Source organism: Arvicola amphibius, chromosome 15, assembly GCF_903992535.2.
Source record: "Arvicola amphibius chromosome 15, mArvAmp1.2, whole genome shotgun sequence".
Taxonomy (NCBI): Eukaryota; Metazoa; Chordata; class Mammalia; order Rodentia; family Cricetidae; genus Arvicola; species Arvicola amphibius.
Window position 1 is genome coordinate 45,629,544 of NC_052061.1, and position 18,157 is coordinate 45,647,700.

Consider the following 18,157-nt stretch of genomic DNA (forward strand, 5'->3'; position numbering starts at 1 on the left):
ACATGGGGCAACCCACAGCAGTTACATGGCCCATGTGCTCCTGCCTTTGGGAGGTGTCTGACATCCCTCTCCCCACAAGGAGTACCAGCATTCTGCTGGCGCAAGCATGCTCTGTGCTGAGTCCTGCAGGACGCCCCATTACACTGCCTCCAGGACCCCCGGTTTTCCTGAGGGGGGGTGCTGCCCTGATGGCTGTTTGACAGGGCAATAAGCAAAGATTCAGGAAACATACAACACTCACCCACCATTTGCAAGGGAGTTGGAGTTGGAGATGTTAAAAAAAAAAAAGGAGATCTTCCACAGGTTCCCTATTCCCAAGGGCACACCTAGGTAGGTATAGGTAAGAGTCCTGTTGGTAAGGTCCCAGCCTTCTGCTCCATTTCAATTACGGATGCAGCCAGGTGTCTCATAGAGGCCAGGTAACCAGCCTTGAGTTACACTACCCCATGTAAGACTTTGGCTCAGGACCTTCCCCCTTCCAGGTAATTCTTGTGCTCTGGCAGGTTTGGACAAGAACCATAGCTCTAAGACTACACAGTTGCTTCCTGGTCCTTCCAGAGCCCCTGAGGTTGAGTCTGAGAGTTTGGGGTCCTGGCGCCGCCGGGGCGGGCCAGTTGTGCCGAGGGCGGCGCTGCTGCAGCCCTGCCCAAGGGCGGAGCTAACCTGGGGACTAGGTAGACAGCTCCCGGGCAACCTGGCCGCCCGGGAAGCCTGGGCGCGCAGCAGCCGCGGCCTCGCTTGGGCCCCAGGGACGCGGGCAGGGACTGCGACCCGCCCCACGCCGGGCCGTGGAGCAGCCTGGACACACATTCACCATGGGGAGACGCTTCAAGTTTCTGCAGAAACTGGCTTTCCTGGGTCAGAACCACCGGTACAAGGCTCTGGAGAGGGACGAGGTAGAGACCCTGGTGAGTCAGAGCGATTCGGTATGAGGCATGGGATCAGACTCCACATGTGTCCCCTGGGATCCTGCATCTGACCCGCGGGACCCATATGTCGCTGGGCACTGAGATTCCACTCATCACCTCCTTTGACTCTGAGTGAGAAGCTGGCTGGAAGGATTCAGCTCGTCGCGGCTCTAGGCACAGACCTCACCAGTTAGCCTGGGTAGGCTAGTCCATTCAGTAATGAGAAACAGACCTGGGCTCTTTAAGGGCATGCAGCTGGCAAGGCCACCTAGCCAGGGACTTAACTTAGGTTTCTCTGACTCTAGGGAATTTAAATGCCTCTGCACACACAGGCAGTTGTATGAACTTTTAAAAGCTGTTGAAATTAAGGAGGACGGGGTCGGGGTAGAAACCAAAAATAGCCCCACAAAATCTTGCCCAAGTTTAATAGTGAAAACTGAAACAACTCAGTAGGGCTATCGGCTTTTTTTCCTCTCCATCAGAGGGGTTTTTAAAAGCTGCTCTGAGCCAGGCACACGCCTTTAATCCCAGCATTTGGCAGGCAGGGGCAGGTGGATCTCTGTGAGTTGGAGACCAGCCTGGTCTACATAGTGAGTTCCAGGGCAGCTAGGACTATGTAGAGAGACCCTGTTTCAAAACCAAACCAACCAGAAAAAAGCCCTTCCGAGCTGCATGGTTACTTTGGTCTCCAGGGGACCCTCTAGGATAGCTCTTCAGGACTGCAGGGCTGAGAATTTCTCTCCAGGACCAACAACCATAAAAGTTGTTTCTGTGCCTCTGATGGAGTAGTTAGGATACAGCAGTGGGTTGGTGATCCAGCATGGGTTGTTTCTGTGCCTCTGATGGAGTAGTTAGGATACAGCAGTGGGTTGGTGATCCAGCATGGGGTCCCTCCCCTGCACTGGCTTTGTAAGGTCTGGAACCCCACAGCACACCTAGAACTCCCATGCTTGATCCTGGGGAACAACCCCCCCCCAAATACAGTCTTGTCATTTGTGTGTGTGTGGGTGGGGGGGGGGGAGGTTTCCAGGTTAAATTTGTTTTGTATGACAGAAAATGTTTAGCAACATTTCGATTTTATTTCTTCCCAAAGAATGCCATAGTCAGAACATTCCATAGTATGGTTCTTAAATATTAATGCATTTATTTACAGCGTCAGTGTCAGTGGAAGAATTCTGGTGTTAGGGCTGTGAATGGCAGGATTCAAACCCATCCGTGTTTGTCTGCAGCCTTGTGGGTTAGCGGTGTACCATAATCCTTTTGCTAATGCCAAGTGTGTCCTTACAAGTTTGTAATGCGTTGTTAACAGGGGTTTGGCGTGAGTTTGTTGACACAGATGGCTTTGCTTCCTTCCACCCTTTTCTGTTTTTCCCCCCTATCTTTTGATGTTTTGCACACGGCTGGGTATCCCTGAGCACGCCTGATGCGTAGCTGGCTGTCATCGGGGAGTTTGAGAGTGTGCAGGTGTGGGTTTGGCGTAACCTGCATGGAGATGCTCTGAGACAGGTGGACTTCGTTCCCCTAAGCTGCTCAAAGGCGACCTGTCTGCAGGTGTGTTCCTCACCTGGTCATGTTCTCCACCGCACAATGGTGGTAAGGGAGCCTGGGCATGTGGTGACCAGTACCGCAAACTTACAGGGAGGTCAGCGATACAGCTCTCAGCAAAGGCCAGCTGTTGCAGGTGTGCTGTCTCCAAAGCTGATCTTACAAACACAAGGTATGCATGCAGTAAGGGTGCCTAGTCAGGATCTTGGGACAGTGGAACACAGTGGTGGGTCCATGTGTAAGGCCCTGGCTCCCATCCTCAGTTCCCCAAGGAACAAAACAACACACTAAAAACCAGTCCCTGGGAATGAGGTAAGGGAAGAAGGCCAGAGGAGACACTGCTTTCCACTGGGCTTGGAACTCTGTCCCCGGCCAAGAGGCTTTGGAAAGGAAGTCTTGTCTGCTCTGGTGTTATTTCTGCGATTGCTCTGACTTGGTTTTACCAGCACTTGGTGTGTGCTGTGTCCCAGGTGCTGTTGGGCTTCCCAGCACACACAGCCATGAGAGGAATCAGTTCTGAGAACCGGCTGGGTCCCCTCCTAGGACTTTGGCCTCCACATGAACTTAATGGCAATTTTGGAGCAGAAGAGGGCCAGTGTGCCAGGCAGGCGCTGTTTGGTTCCTGTTGAGTATCGACTGGACAATCTTGACCAATGCTGAGGGACAAGGTATTCACAAATTCACAAAAGGTTAGTGAGAACCGAGGAGAGTGGCAGATGAAAGAGTAGAAGAGATGTTTAATTGGTGGTCTTATTGACTGAGATGTGCTGAAGAAGAAAGTAAAAGAGACTGGAAGGGGACAAGAGGCTGAGATGGCAATGGGGACCTTGTCCAGTTACAGGTTTGGAGGCAGAATTGAAGCTCAGCGCCCTAACTAGGACGCTAGCTCTTTTCTTGCTGTGTTTTCAGGGTGACCACCTGACCAAGGTGTTTGAAAGACTCTTGGTTTTGATGCTTGACAAAGCTTCTCTCTGATGTCCTGCTCAGTAGGCGAACATTTGACTAGAAATTCCTGTTTCTGGGAAGGCCAGGTGCCATCTCTGCCCTCGAGGCTGCTCCTGAGGTGGGTGTGACTCCCATTCGTCCTACCATCTTAACTACTGACCTTGTCACCCTTCTGGGTTCTCCAGATCCAGGCCTGGGTGCCAGTCGATGGGTACATGCAGTGGGCACCTCGTCATTCAACCCAGACTCCAGCACCTGCTGTGTGTTGGCCAGGGCTGAGGAAAACGCACGCGCTCTCCACCCTTACGCATCTGTTGTGGTGGGCGGAAGCAGGGCAGAGTTGACCTTCACTGTTGAGTGTGGGAGCTGGGAGGGAGCCATGTCTGAGATTAACAGGAGTGGAAAGATGAGTGAGCTGGGCAATGTTCCCAGCATGAGGAGAAGGTCAGGCTGCACAGGTGACCCCCAGGAGTCTTGTCTGAAAGAATCTGGCCTTTCTGTTTGCAGCAGTGGAGACTTTTGAATGATTTTTAAGTCAGGACTTGGTAGTTGTTCACATATTCATAAAAATGCCAGGCTCTAGAGAGTCAGCAAAGCAAACGAACACAGATTTGCATGTTTAAGACCTGACACGCAGGCTGGAGAGATGGTTTCTCAGTTAAGAGCACTGGTCGCTCTTTTAAGGGACCCAGGTTCAATTCCCAGACCCACATGGTAGCTCACAGGTATCTGTAATTCCGGCTCCAGGGATCCATGCACTCTTCTGAGCTCTGGGGTCACTCCAGGCACGTGGTGCACAGACACACACCCAGAGACAAAAACACCTATCTACATTAAAAAATAAAGATTAATTAAAAAGATAAAAAGACCTGAACTTGTCTAGCACGTGCAAGGCCTTGGGTTCTGTCCCCACCACATAGCTTATACATATATATTCTTAGCCTGAGATTGACCCACACCCCTCAAAATCCACCAATCCGTGGGCATGACAGAGAAAAGAGTTGCACCCTCTACCGCTTGCCATCTTCAATAATTCACACTGAGGTGTGACTTCAATCCACACTCACACCCCACCGGCCATCCGAGGAGTCACAGGTTCACAGCTCAGCTGGGGGCGCAGGCTCGTAAGTATGAAGATCAAAGCTGCTTTTAAACCAGGACCTGAACAGACCAAGGCCTAGCTCACGATGCTCGATGGTTGCTGGTTCTCCATCCCTGGCTGAATAACACTTTGTCCCCAGGCTTGCGACAGGCCCATGGGCTTGTGCAGCCGAGTGCTCCTAGCTCAGGTTCTCACACGAGGTGCTGGTCACACTGTGTGCAGGGCTGGGGCCTCCCCTGGAGCACCCATTTCTAAGCACTTCGGCTGTGGCAGGCCTGTTTTCCTGGCACGTGGTCCTTTCCACGGGGCTCCTTGTTGCACAGCAGAGAGGCTGCACCGTGCAGGTGACGGAAGGCAGACTTAGAACAGCCATCACATATCCTGACAGTGAGGGTTTACGATTTCTGTCATACCTCTGCAATTCTGTGGAAGAAGTCGAGATTTTGTCCCCCTCCACGGAAGGGATGACATTGCTTAGGGGACAGGGGTGGTAACTAGGGGCTCCTCCAGACTGCCCTCCCACAGTAGTAGGAAGATTTCCAGCCAGATGTGGTGCATATCTATCATTCCAGTGTTCTAGAAGTGGAAACAGGAGGATCTACATTCAGAGTCATTCCTGGCTCCATAGACAATTCAAGGAAAGCCTGGGCTACACGAGACCCTGCCCCTCCCCCGAGAGCAGGAAACAGAGGATGATTTCTTTAGCTGAAATGATTCAAGGTAAAAAGGGTGTGTACACACACACACACACACACACACACACACCCCACATGAACCTGCTCAGGAATTCCCTAGTTTTGTGATGCTTCCTCTGATTGTTTCTGGGCTCAGAGTCTGGAGTTTTTGAGCACACTCGTGCCAAGAATGTGTGTGCAGAATGGGATGTCGATATGCAGGAGCTGGCTAGTTTAAGGTGAGCTGTCTTAAGCCCATGACACCTGGCGGCAAGGAGGCTGTGACCAACAGCTGCGGAACCGGCTTGGCTGCTTGCAGATGAGGAACATCTGGATTGTAGAGATGGTGTCTCTTCTCTGCAGCCTGCTGTCTTTGATAACTCACTCCAGAGCTCCTTGCTGGTGGCAGGCAGGGAACTGTGCACAAAGACACGATTCATGCCAAGCACCTGCTTGCAGCTGGCTGCCCCTCTCGCCTCCGCCTCTGCCTCCGTAGTTTACACTTGAGAGTCCCCAGCTGAGATAGGTGGTGTCCCCATTCTCCTGTTAAGGGGGTGTGTTGAGACTGTTGTCACTGGTGCCACCGGGTCTGTGCTTATCAGGACAATCGCTGGGACAGATTCAAACTAGTAAGTTCTCAGGAAACCTGAAGGTCCAGAGAATCAATATGAAGATGACACCATAGAATCTGTCTACTCCTAATGCTACAAGTCTTGTCCTGAAGGGTAAAAAAGCCAAGACTCTGAGCTATGAAGCCAGGATCTATAAGAGTGAAGTGTTGGGTGTGAGTCGGGGGGGAGGGTGTAAAGCTGGAGGTTGGGGGTCCTGAGCACTCTCAGTGAAAACAAGGCCATCCCCCAGATGATGGGTGTAGTCTGTTCCTACCCTCCATCAGGGTAGGACCTTGTCTGTATCATGCTCAGAGCAGCCTGGCTTACAGAGGACTTAAGTGTTTAATCTCTCCTCCTACCCTCACAATGACCAATCAAAATGAGAGCCAGCAGAAAGTACATCCAGGGACCTCCTAACTGGGATGAACTGGGCCTTGGCCAGTGACCCCGACAGGGTCAAGCGCTAAGGGTTGCAGTAACTGGATGAGGAGACTGTCAGTGGGGGCGCTATCTGGCCCCCAGTCTGTCGCATGGGGTGCCAGTGGGAAGAGAATAGTTTGGAGGATGTAGGCTGCCATTCTTGGGGTTCCCTACTCCCAGTGATTCCTGACAGAGATAACTTTGGGTCAATACCAGAAGGACTGTGGGAATGAGTGGCTCAGGAAAGGGGCTTGGCTCAAGGTAGTTACATTTGGTACAAGAGCAGAACTGGCCACCTGATTCCTTGAATTGTGTATGAAAGAAAAATACAGGATCCCTATGAGCAGAGGAGAGTGTTTTCCTGCCTTCCATTGTCAGGGCTTTTACAAGATTATTTTCTTGGTTACTGTGGCTATGGGCACAGCACAGACATAGAGGTCAGAGGACAACTTTGCAGAGCTGGTTCCATCTTTATTCCCAAGCTTGCAGCGCAGGGGTCTTTACCCACTGAGGCATCTCACCAGCCTCGGTTTCTTTAAAAAGGTGGTTAGTGGGCAGGGGACATACATACCATGACACATACAGGAACTTTCAACAACTGATTCCTTCCCTTCACCACATGGGACCTGGGGGATTGAACTCTGGTCATCAGGCTAGTGACAGGCGCCTTGACCCCCTCAGCCATCTCAGTGGCCTTGTCATGGGTTCTGACTGCTTCCTAGTATTGCACCTACATGGCATGTGCAGAGACCCCAGAGGGAGGGTGGTCACAGTCACGGGAATGGTAGGCAACAGGAAGCGGAACCCTGCACGAGCAGAGCCACCCAGCCCCAAGCTAAGCACAGATCTTTGTCCCCTTAGACTTCTTCTGTGTGGCGCAAACTTGAAGATAAATCAAGATGGCTAGTATGGAGCTGTAATCTCCAGGAACCACTTCTCCCATCCCCTAAGAGCTGGATCTCTGTGCACCTGTGCTCTCACACCCGGGAAGCCATAAAGTAGGATGAGTCTTGGGTTCTCACTGGAAAGGGGGAAGAATAACACTGAAGCACAGTAGTGGCCTGTGCTGAGAGGAAGGGGAAGATTAACACTAAAGCACTGAGTGGAAGGGGAAGATTAACACTGAAGCACTAGGTGGAAGGGGAAGATTAACACTGAAGCACTGAGTGGAAGGGGAAGATTAACACTGAAGCACAGTAGAGGCCTGTGCTGAGCAGAAGGGGAAGAATAATGCTGAAGCACAATAGTGGTCTGGGCTACCTCAGGCTGCACTGGGCAGCTCCTGTACTGTTTTTAATTACATTTATAAATTATTTTATGTGTGTGGAGGTCACAGGACACCTTGTAGGAATCAGTTCTCTCATTCGACCGTACGGGTCTCAAGTCAGATCATCAGACTTGACAACAAAGGCCTTCACTCACTAAGGCATCCCACCCACCCACCCATGCCATTGTAGGGCCTTTGACCTGTGAAACACTGGGAGTGAGAGCAGGAGGCGGGGCCCCATCCAGTGGGGCTTGTGGCCACTGTGGCCTCCACAGCTAGAGGGCTGGAGTCTTTCTCTGGCTTCCTGCCTTCTTCCTATCTACAGTACTCTGTTGGGGTAGGGGTTCAACAGTGTTGCTCTTGGGTGCGGATGCCCTGGGGTGGGCCACCCCTCCCTCGGAGGAGGTACTATTTCTTTGCAGCTCGCTGTGGCTCACACTGGAGGCCTGGGATGGAGGCACTGGCGGCTGGCTCCTCCTGAGCCAGAGAGCATCATTTTCTTTGCCTTGTTCACCATCCTCTGAGGGTATCTTATGTCCTGAGCTTCTAAGAACTCCAACCTGATGAACCACCTTTAGTGAGCTTGCTTCATCTCAGTCACCTCTTTTAAAGCCCTGCCTGTAGAGAAGCCATATCCCAAGGCTGGGGAGGTAGTGGCCAGGGAGGGCATGCAGCACCGACCTCTAAGTCCCCAATGGAAAACTCTTCTGAAGAGTCACCATCCTTCCAGGAGCTGCAACCATCATGAGAAAGTGCATCGCCTTCCATGGAGGTTGCTGAGTACTTGAACTTAGTTTAAGCCCCCATCTGTCTGCACATCTAGGCAGAAAATGTGCTACTGCAAGGGCTCTTCCAGAACCTTCTGCTGACCCACTGAAGGGAAGAGAGCCCAGCAAAGCGCAATCAAGTGTAGACAGGGAAAGACATGCCCACGGCTTGTGATTCTGCAAACTTCCAGAGCCAAGGTCAGTGTTGGACCTGACCTCTCTTGAATAGCCATGAGTATGTGGCCTGGTTAGCCTGTGCATCACCCACAAGACTGCTCATGTGTTCCCCAGAATGTATAAGTCTTTGCTTCTAGACAGAGCAAATGTGGGAGTCTTGTGGCTGTTGGGGGACAGAGTCCTGGTCCAAGGCCACCCTGACCCGAATCTCCAACTGTAGCACGTGACAGGTCCTCCCCTTCCTGACGTACAGTGATGGAGGCTGATGCATCTCCTCTGGCATGTCCCTGTGTCCTACTGTGTGAGGAGACACTTATCATAAGAGTCAAGGAGAGTCAGGTTCCCTCCCAGACTTCCGGGTTCTCCCTTTGCCCCTTTCCTAGCTCCTCATAAGTAGAGCCCACATAGGCCTTCCCCCAGCATCCACAGAGAGTAAATTGAATGACCAAGATTCTACACTGACTCCAAGCAGCCCTAGGAGATTGTGAGAAGTGCAGTCTTTGGCCTGCTCCAGACCTCAGACACGGGCACTTATGGCAACTCTGGTGGTCTGGGATCTAGTTGGCCATGGCGGCTCTGGTGCTCCCTGAACCATGAGACCCATTAATGGATCAGCAGCTTCTCATTGGTTAGACATTACTGCCCTGTGATCCTCCCTCTCTGGGGCTTCTCCCTCTCTGGGTCAGCACAATGCCCATCCTACTGTGGAGTACCTTGAGAGAGGCCCCCACAATGGGGGGGTGGGTGCCTGACAGACAGACAAAGCCTGGTGCTTCAGCTGCCACACAGACATTTCCTGGAGAAAGGGGTGAGGCACCAAGAACTGAGATTAGCGTTTGACTGACACACTCCTGGGTCACAGTGTGCAGACCATAGAACCTGGGAAATTAAGCCAGTCTTCCCTTACCTTGATGTGGGAGGTGCCTGCTCTCCAGGAAGCCCTGCAGGCTGGTCCCCTCGGTGTTACTCTCCCTCTGGCTTTTGAAGACTTCTCAGAGCTGTCCCCAGTCCGTCCCCCAAGTATCAATGTAGTGAAATTTCAGCGTGTCCTGACTTCTCTACCCATGTCCATTGTTATTAATTGTTGTCTCTGTGCCCCTTACTCCCACCCCCTGGACTGAATAGGACTCAGCTCTCTTCTCTTTCCTTCTACTTTCTCCCTGTCTTCATCTGTCCGCATGTTCTTCCCTTTGGATACCTGTAATTGTTTTTCCCTTCATGAAGGCACAGCTAGTCTCCAAGGGCACAGTACCACACCCCACCCCCACCACACATTTTGGCCCCATTTTCCTCCCAGGCATTGCTGTTTTGTCGCTGTGTGGCAGTCAGGCTGTGATGCACAGCGGCGCTCTGGTCCTTTCCCTGCGCTGCCCTGAAGGTCATGGGATAGGTCACAAAATCCTCCGACCCAGGCTGCTTTCCTGGAGACTCCACCGCTACACCTGGCCCTGTGAGAACTTGTGTAATGTCTTCCTGTCCCCAGGCCTGAACCTGCCCTCTGTACAATGAGATAAACTATGGACATCAGAGGCGCCTCCTGAGAGTGATTAAATATAGGATTCAATATTTAAATCATTAAATAGTGATTAACTATTGAATAAGGAGCGAAGCGTTGAGGGTGCCACCCACGGGCAGTACATGCAGGTGCAAGCACCTGGGTGGCTGTCAGGCCACAACCTTGAGTTCATTCCTCAAACACCATTTTTCTTTTTCATTGGCATGAAAATTGCCAAGTAGGCTAGGCTGACTGGCCAGAAAGCCATCTGCCTGTCTCTGCCTCCAACCTACCTCCTCCGCAGCCCTGCTTGACTTTTTGTTTTGTTTTGTTAAATGTGGTTTCTGGACATAGAACTCGGGGCCCTCATGGTTGAAAGCCGCCTCCCCCCCCCCCCCCATGGTTTCTCTTTAGTTATAGGTAGGTGTTATTACAGAACTCTGGCTGTATCTTTTCTCCACCTGCAGAGAGCCATCCCAATTCCTCTGCCCTGGGCTCCCCCACATCCCTTGAGCCCTACAGCATTAGTAGCTAGGTACATATTATCCCCCACCTACCTGGTTTTCCTTTCCCTGTTTGGAACCCTTAGAGAAAATCCTGGCAACTTAAGGTTCCAAAATGTTAAGTGCTTGTCTAGAGTAAGACAACCTGCCAGGGAAGTCGGAGGCTGCTGGCTAAACTCTTGGGCTATTGAAACAGATTCTTTCAAAAAGGGTTTTATGCAAACAGCCCCTGGCACTTGGACTAGATGTCAAGTGAGTCATCCAATGAGCCTTCCTGTGCCCTCCTGGTCAGGAGATCCCAGCAGCCCAAGCTGCTACAGCCAGGGATCTGGGGTCAGAGACCTAGCATCACCAAGCTTCGGGGTCAGATACTGCCGACGGGGAGGCCCTTGGCATAGCAGGAAGAGTCGGGAAGATTTTTCCCATGGTTAGAGGAATCAGGCTAGGCACGTGGAATGAGGCCCACAGAAGTGGCCTCAAGACGGGCAGGCAGAACCTGTAGCTGAAACCAGAGGTGTGACTCTGCTTCCAGGAACATGGGAGTGGTACTTCCTGGAGCCGCTTTCCTATCATCCCTGCTGGGCTCAGGCCCGGCAACTTCCTGTTGCACAGGCCCCAGCAGGTGCTAAGGAAACCCATCTTGCACAACTGAACCCAGAGTGAGTGAGTGACATGAATGTCCAGCTCTGTCTTGAGAGGCAAGGAGGAGAACAGGAAGGTCCACTTACCAACAGAAAGGTAGACTCAGTCCTCACGCAAAACCTGACCTTGGGTGAAGTCTTTTGATCCTGGAATACCACTTGCCCCTTCAACAAAGCAGTCACTGCATATCACCAGGTAGCCTAGCCTTTTGGTTAGACTTGGGAGCCAGGGCAGGCAGAATTGGCAGCTGTGTGGGGCCAGATGTGCTCAGTGGATGTAAGATGGGTTGGTAGCTACAAAGGGGACTGTCAGCAGACCATACAGATGATGAATGTTCTTCATCAGGACCTTACAGTAAATACATGACCACCTTACCTTCACCCTTGCCACCCCTATTTGGGCACAAGTTACATGGTGATGCACTGCCCCTAAACACTTGAAGACATTCATTCCTAATTGCAGCGAAGCCCTCACAGGCCACTTAGGCCACCACTCGGCCACAGGCACATTCGTGTGGTGCATGGACTCACCCGGGTCCGGAACCTCCTGGAGTTACGTGTTCTTGTCCCCTGTATATGGAATAGTGCCTCGGGTTTTCCTGGTCTTTGAAGCTCCTGACATTCTTAAAGATTCCAAGCTCATCACTCTATGGAATGTTTCCCTGATTTGGGTTGGTCTGGCGTTTCCTCAGGTAGACGTTGGCTCCATTCTCCTGAGTGACCTCACGGAGGACGGTGCTGAGTTCCACACTCTGCACGGTGTTGAGAAGCCTAAGGGGGCGTTTGGTTTGTGTGTGTGCTCATGTGTGTGCAGAGGCCAGAGCCTGATGTGGGGTGTTTCCCTCTGTTCTCCACTTTTTCAGTTTCTCACTGAGTTCGGAGCTTGCTGGCTCCGCTAGCTCCCCTGCCTCTGCTTCCCCAGCCCTGGGAAGATAGGCACTGCCGTGCCTGGCTTTTACATGGGTGCTGGAACTTAGATCCTCATGGTTGTACAGCCAGCATCTTACCAACTGAGTCATGTCCCCAGTGTCCTCGTAAGGCTGTCTGTCCCGTCGCTGGTGGTGGCAGCTCCTATCCTCAGATGAGACTAGTGTGTCACTTTCTTGATTCTGCCTACCTGGGTGATGCTCAACAGACTAAAAGCATCACTGAGCGATGTCCTAATCCCACTCTCGAGCCACTTTCTAGCTGCCCACACTAGGGAAAGCTTCCTCTTCTCCCTAGTCTTTACATCATGCACGCCCGTGTGGACTCACGCGTTCCTATTTGATTCTGTTCGTGTCTGTCATTGTCAGCGTTCATTTCAGCTCGCTCTGGGTGCCCATCTCTGACTTGTGAGAGACCCTTCGTAAGGCTTCTGTGCCCTGCTAGCCTACCCCAGAATCAGGTAAGGCTGCTGAGCTAGGAAGAAATTCTACACTAACCTCCCACCGTCTCTCCTGGCTCCTGGCTCCTGGATATGCATTCTGCTTGGGCCACTGTGTTGAGAAACAAGCTAACAAAACCTAGGTTTGCCGTTGCTAGTGGGAGGAGGGGTACATACATCCATAGACTGCCAGTCTCTATCTAGTTTGGGTCTGTACACATACACACTTGTACATTCCAGTCCAATAAATCCCTAACATCCCACGCCCACTCCCTGAGTACTTCGCTGAGAACACCAGTTACTGGTGATCATTAGGCTATTTCTGAGTCATACAAACTCCCTGTGTATAAGCAGTCCTGTCACCTATGTGTTGGTTTTTAATTATATTGGTTGCCACTCAGCCCAGCCATGCCCTCTGGTCCCTGACTATGCTGTTCCTCATGAATAACACACAGAGTGGGTGAGTCATGGTATGTGTTGCTGAGAGCTGGCTACTCCCTTAGGCCTTAGACACACATGTATACACACATGCAGACACATTCCTGCACACTTACATACATACTCACACTCTCTCACACACATGAGCACACGCGCACATGCAAATACAGGCACATTAGTACTGTAGACAGCACTGCAGCCCAGGAAAGAGCTCGTTGCCCCTTGTGACCCAAGGCTGCAGCTGAAGCTGTTCTCTCAGCAGTCACGGCTGAATGTTCTTGCGGAGTTGAGATCACAGGACAACACACCAAGATTTGAGAAAGTCATAGGCTTTGCTGTGGGAGGCCTAATAAGCGGGTAAGGGAGGTGAAACATGCCCCTGGAAATGCTGAAGCATGCATGGACAGCCCGTGTATGTTGAGTTTCATGGTCTGAGTAGATAAGGATGGATGACTGACTGGCCAGGTTTCTTCAAAGAACAGGTTTCACCGGGACATGAACCCTGATCACTGGATCCAGAGTCCAAAGCATTAACTATTACACCATGGGAGCTGGTGCCAATAGGCAAGTAGGGAACAAGAATTTGAATTCTGAGCAAGTGGCCGGCCCATCTATATCCACAGCAGCCTGGGTTGTCGCATTGAGAAAACTTCCCACTCGATACTTATAATATCTGCCCCCTCCTCTCTACTGCACTTAAGCTGCATGAAGCGACCGGCTCTCAGGGTGAGTAGGACCTGAGGCTCCACCGTAGATGTCCTCTGGGCCTGTTTGAGGAAAATGGAGGCTTTTCCTCATGAGCCCTCTCTCTAGTGAGCCAGGTCTTACGGCTGCTCAGCATTTCTTCCTGGGGAAGCCATTGTCCCTCTCTTCATCTCTATCCCCAGGCCAGCTAGGACTGGTTTCCCCTTTGAATCAGTAACTCTCACTTGTAGTTCAAGACTCACAAAAGTGCTGGGTGGTGGTGATTCACGCCTTTAATCCCAGCACTTGGGAGGCAGATGCAGGCGGATCTCTGTGAGTTCGAGGCCAGCCTGGACAGACTCCAAAAAAAAAAACAAAGACTCACTCAGAAAGTATAAAACTGTTCCCATTGTCCCTGCTTTCAGTTACCAGGTTTCCAAACCCCAAAACCACACAGGTCCCCGCTGTCTGGTGGATTCTGCCAGAAGTGTATCTTCTATCTTCTTTGTCTCCACGTTTTACATGAGCCACCTTATGCACAGTGACCCACACCTCCAATTTTCCTTCTCTATCTCTTGGGGAGATTCTGAGAAAGTGTCCATTATATTTAAACGCCGGCCCTGGGACCTACCAATGCCATGTATGACATAACAGCCCAAAGTGGACACAGCCTACATTCCAGTCCCTGTGATCCGCTAACAAATCGTGATGCCAGGTTGCTATATGGTGACGGAATGAAATGCCCAGGGTTTCACGCAGCAACGGAGAGACCTGCCATCACAGCTTCTCTTGCAAAGCTAACAGGAGGACGGGGTGCCTGGGTGTGCCACTTCAGAGACGGGCAGACCAGATCCATGTGCAAAGCAGTCAGTATGTGTAATCTTTCTAGAAGGCAGTGTGTGAGAGAGGGGCCAGGGGCAGGAAGATTCTGGAAGCTATAAGTTCCGTCCTTGCTCTAGGTGGTGCTCACTTGGGCATACATACACACATGTGAGTCTCCATATAGCCGCACATGATTTACATGTATGACTATGGCAGGTATACTTCAATATATAGTTAACATTTCCATTCAGGGAGCTCGGAAAGGTCACTGGGTCTCCTTTCAGGGGAGCTTCAGGACACACGTTACAGTGGTGTCATGGTTCACCAGCCAGCCCATTAGCAGGTCTGTGGGTTGACACTAACACAGAACCATTGGAGCAGTACTGTGAGGTGTGGCCCTCAGAGGACCCTTCTGTAGGACAGCATCTGAACAGGAAGCGAGCAGAGCATATCCAACTTGAATGAGGCCACGTGCTTTACAGCAGGGACTTTCCTAATTGATGCCCTACAGTTGTGAGAGGAGACCTCTCCTCTGCACCAGTACCAGTGTGTGAATGCCCTTGGCTTTATCATAGGGCCTGTGTTCTTAGTCTATACCCTTTTCCCAGTTTTCTCTCTCACACACAAATGGGTGACCATTTTCCTCTTTCATAGGCCAGAGACTCACGTTGTTTTGGTAAACTCTTTGTCTTGCTGTTCTGCGGAAGTTTTATCTTTGGATTCTGCTGACAGTGCTCGCACTGGCTGCTACACAGTCCAGTCCCCTTTCTACCTGGGACTTGAGTCGTCTACTTCTTATCTTAGTTTTATCTTGTACTTAGAAAGTCCTTTCTCACTCTGCGATCCTAAGAAAAGGCAGCCCTTCACTTCCTCTTGCACTTGGATGGCTTCGTCTTTGTCCTGTGTTCTTACTTGTTGATCTTAGTGAAGGTGCTTGCGTAATTTCTTGGCCTAGCATAGGAACTGTGGTCTCCCAAGCAGCAGGCGGGGTTCTCTGCATTCAGGAGGAAGCCAGGGAATAAAGGAGTGAGCCAAAGAAGCATTGTTAGGGCAGACTTGTGCCCCATGCAGAAGCCACAGCATAGGTGTTGGCGTCTATGGGGATGAGGGTGGTGCCACCATAAGGGGCACCCTGCATTGTGAACACCACTCCTGTCTGTTCCTGTGCCTTCTGACTGTCTCCTGGCCATGCATGCAGCTGTCATGGCCCCTTGCCCCTTCTCTTTCTGGTGTCAACATCGAGACTGTTCTCATTGTCCCTCCCTTCTGCAGCATGTTAGAGCATCTTCTGCTCTGCATGCGCGGTGCTGGCACTCCTGTGTGAGTTGAATTCTGACAGCCCCTCTCCAATGAAGTCAGTGGAGGAGTGTGTGAGGCCTCTTGTGGGCCAACAGGTCCATGTGTCTGGGTCCAGGAAAGGGGCTGGAGTCTGGAGCTCAGCAAGCAGGCCATGACAACACCAGGGTACCATACTGTTGCTTTAACCTAACACACTCACTTCCATCACTGCAAGCCACACCCATGTGTTCCCTGGTGACTGGAAAACAGAGGCCAACCTGGGTCTCCCAGGTAAAAGGCAGCCTGACCAGAGCAGCTCCTTGTGCAGATTCCAGGGGGAGGGGACCATTTCTCAACTCAGGGAGGCCATGTGCTGTCCTCAGCTTGTGACCCCTCCATTTCCATCACAGATTCAATGACTCCATCAACAGGTACCACACTGTTATTTTATTTTGAAAATGGGATCTTACTGTGTAGCCCACACTGACCTTAAATTCTCAGCAATCCTCCTGCCTCAGCCTCCCAAGTGCTGGGATTGTAGATGCATGCCCCATACCTGGTTTGACTGATTCCTGTCTGCAGATGAATTCCTGACTGCTCACCTGCGTTGTCGGGGATGGCGGGGCCTCTGCACTCTTGCGTGTTAAGCTGGGCACTGTCTTCAGGACCCTAGTTTCTGAAAGCAACCCTGCTGTCTCCTCACCACATGTGTTTGGGGTTTCTTGGTGCCAGGAACTGCACATGGGCCTCCCTTCTCCTCTTCTCCAGTAGCCTATTGCAGTCCTGTAGGGCCTTGCTGTGACAACCCCTACTCCTCAGAGAAAGAAACAGAAGCAGGGGTCCATTTTATCAAGTACGTTGGAGGAATGCGCGTGATATCAGTCCCAGAACAGGATAGAGATCCTGGAACCTCAGGGACACGAATAGGATTCCTACACTGGACAGACAGGGAGGCAGGGAGGCCAGGATGGGGCTGAGGGAGGCTGTGTCCTGCTTCCCAGAGGCTCCCTCTGCCCTGAGCTCCAGGCTGTCTCTATGCAGAGCCTGTGTCTTCCATAGGAGATCACATTTGTCTTTTGTTGGTCTCTCTTGGGCTCAGTTCCAGCCTGAGCCTGCTGCTGGGGAAGCTTTTCCTGAGAAGTCTCATGTCCTGGACTGTTGCCTCAGGGCCCCACAAGGGAGCAACAGGCTGTTTGCTGCAGGCAAACAGTGCTCTGGGTTCACGGAGGAGGCGTGGAGGCAGGGGAGGTCCGCTGGTGTGGGATTCTATTCTAGAAAATCCACAGAGGTTAAACCTCAGAGAAAATGAGGCTGTGGCAGCAAAGACTGAAGGGAGTGGGTCAAGGGGGTGTCAGTCACCACAGCCAGACCAAGAGAGATGGGCGTGTCCTGAAAGCAGCCAGGATTTGAGTGTCTCCAAGCCAGAGAGAAAAAAGATAGAGAAGACTGTGTGAGTGTGTGTGTGTGTGTGTGTGTGTGTGTGTGTGTGTGATATGTTTCAATGTCACAGGACACTGTATTTGGAAAGTGAGTGCGGTACAGCCAGAGCTGTCTCCCACGCAGAGAGAACAAGAGTGAGGACTGAACGGGGCCAGCAGGACTAGAGCCGCACAGTCCAGTGGTGCTTATTTCTCTGCCAAGTGAGTTTGCAGTGGGCTCGTGATTGGTGTGAAGACATCTGGGGAAGCACAGAGCCTGGCGAGGAGCTGTGTCCTCACTGCCACTCTCTGGTTTTTGAGACCAGCAGCAGAATCCCAGGAGGCAGATGTGTTTGACGGTTCCTGTGGACGAATGGGCCACTGGGTGCTAACTTGCACTTGGAGTGCTGCGTGGGTGCGAAGGGAAGAGGAACTTGGACTCCACTTCAGCTAAAGGAAGTTGTTAGCACCTCTCCCTTCCTCCTTCCCAGTTCCTGGTGGTGGCTTGAGAAGGAAGAGATGCTATCATGTCCCCGTGTCCGAATTCCGGGAAGAACACTGAGGATGTCTTGGTGTGCCCTGGCACTGAGACCCCTCTGTTGCCAGTGTCCCGGGCCCCGGGGTGTCTAATTGCCTGGGGCTTTGGGCACACACACATGTCCTCTGGCTTCTAGGACCTAACAGTGACCTCCATCTCGTTCCTGAAATTATTTATAAAAACTTCATGGAACACGGGTGTGAGACCACATATTGCCACAGGAGACACTCCTTACAGTTTACACTCAGCCCAGATTGCTGTAATAAGGAGGTCTATGTAAAATGTCACCCTGATCTGTTAGCCTAACCCTATTGAAGAAGTTTGTTTTGTGCAACTGGACAGGTCATTCAGGCGGCAAAGCACTTTGATATACACATATGAGGACCTGAGTTCAGATCCCCAGTGTCCACATAGACATGCGTGTGGTGACACATATCTGTAATACATCTGTAACCTAATCCAGGGCACAAGTGTGCAGAATCAGGTGGCATCTCAGATCTTACTGGTCAGTCAGTCTAGCCAATAGGTGAGCTCCAGGTTCAGTGAGAGACCCTTGTC

The 18,157-nt window shown here is 51.6% G+C and overlaps 1 protein-coding gene across 1 annotated transcript in view; it reads left to right on the top strand.

Annotated features, from left to right (window-relative positions):
• The first annotated feature begins 815 nt into the window (after nucleotides 1–815).
• Nucleotides 816–18,157, top strand: part of Atp2c2 (ATPase secretory pathway Ca2+ transporting 2) — a 57,646-nt gene continuing 40,304 nt past the window's right edge. Inside the window, exon 1 of the mRNA XM_038312839.1 lies at nucleotides 816–908. Within this exon, the coding sequence (XP_038168767.1) occupies nucleotides 816–908 (93 nt within the window). The remainder of the gene's footprint in view (nucleotides 909–18,157) is intronic.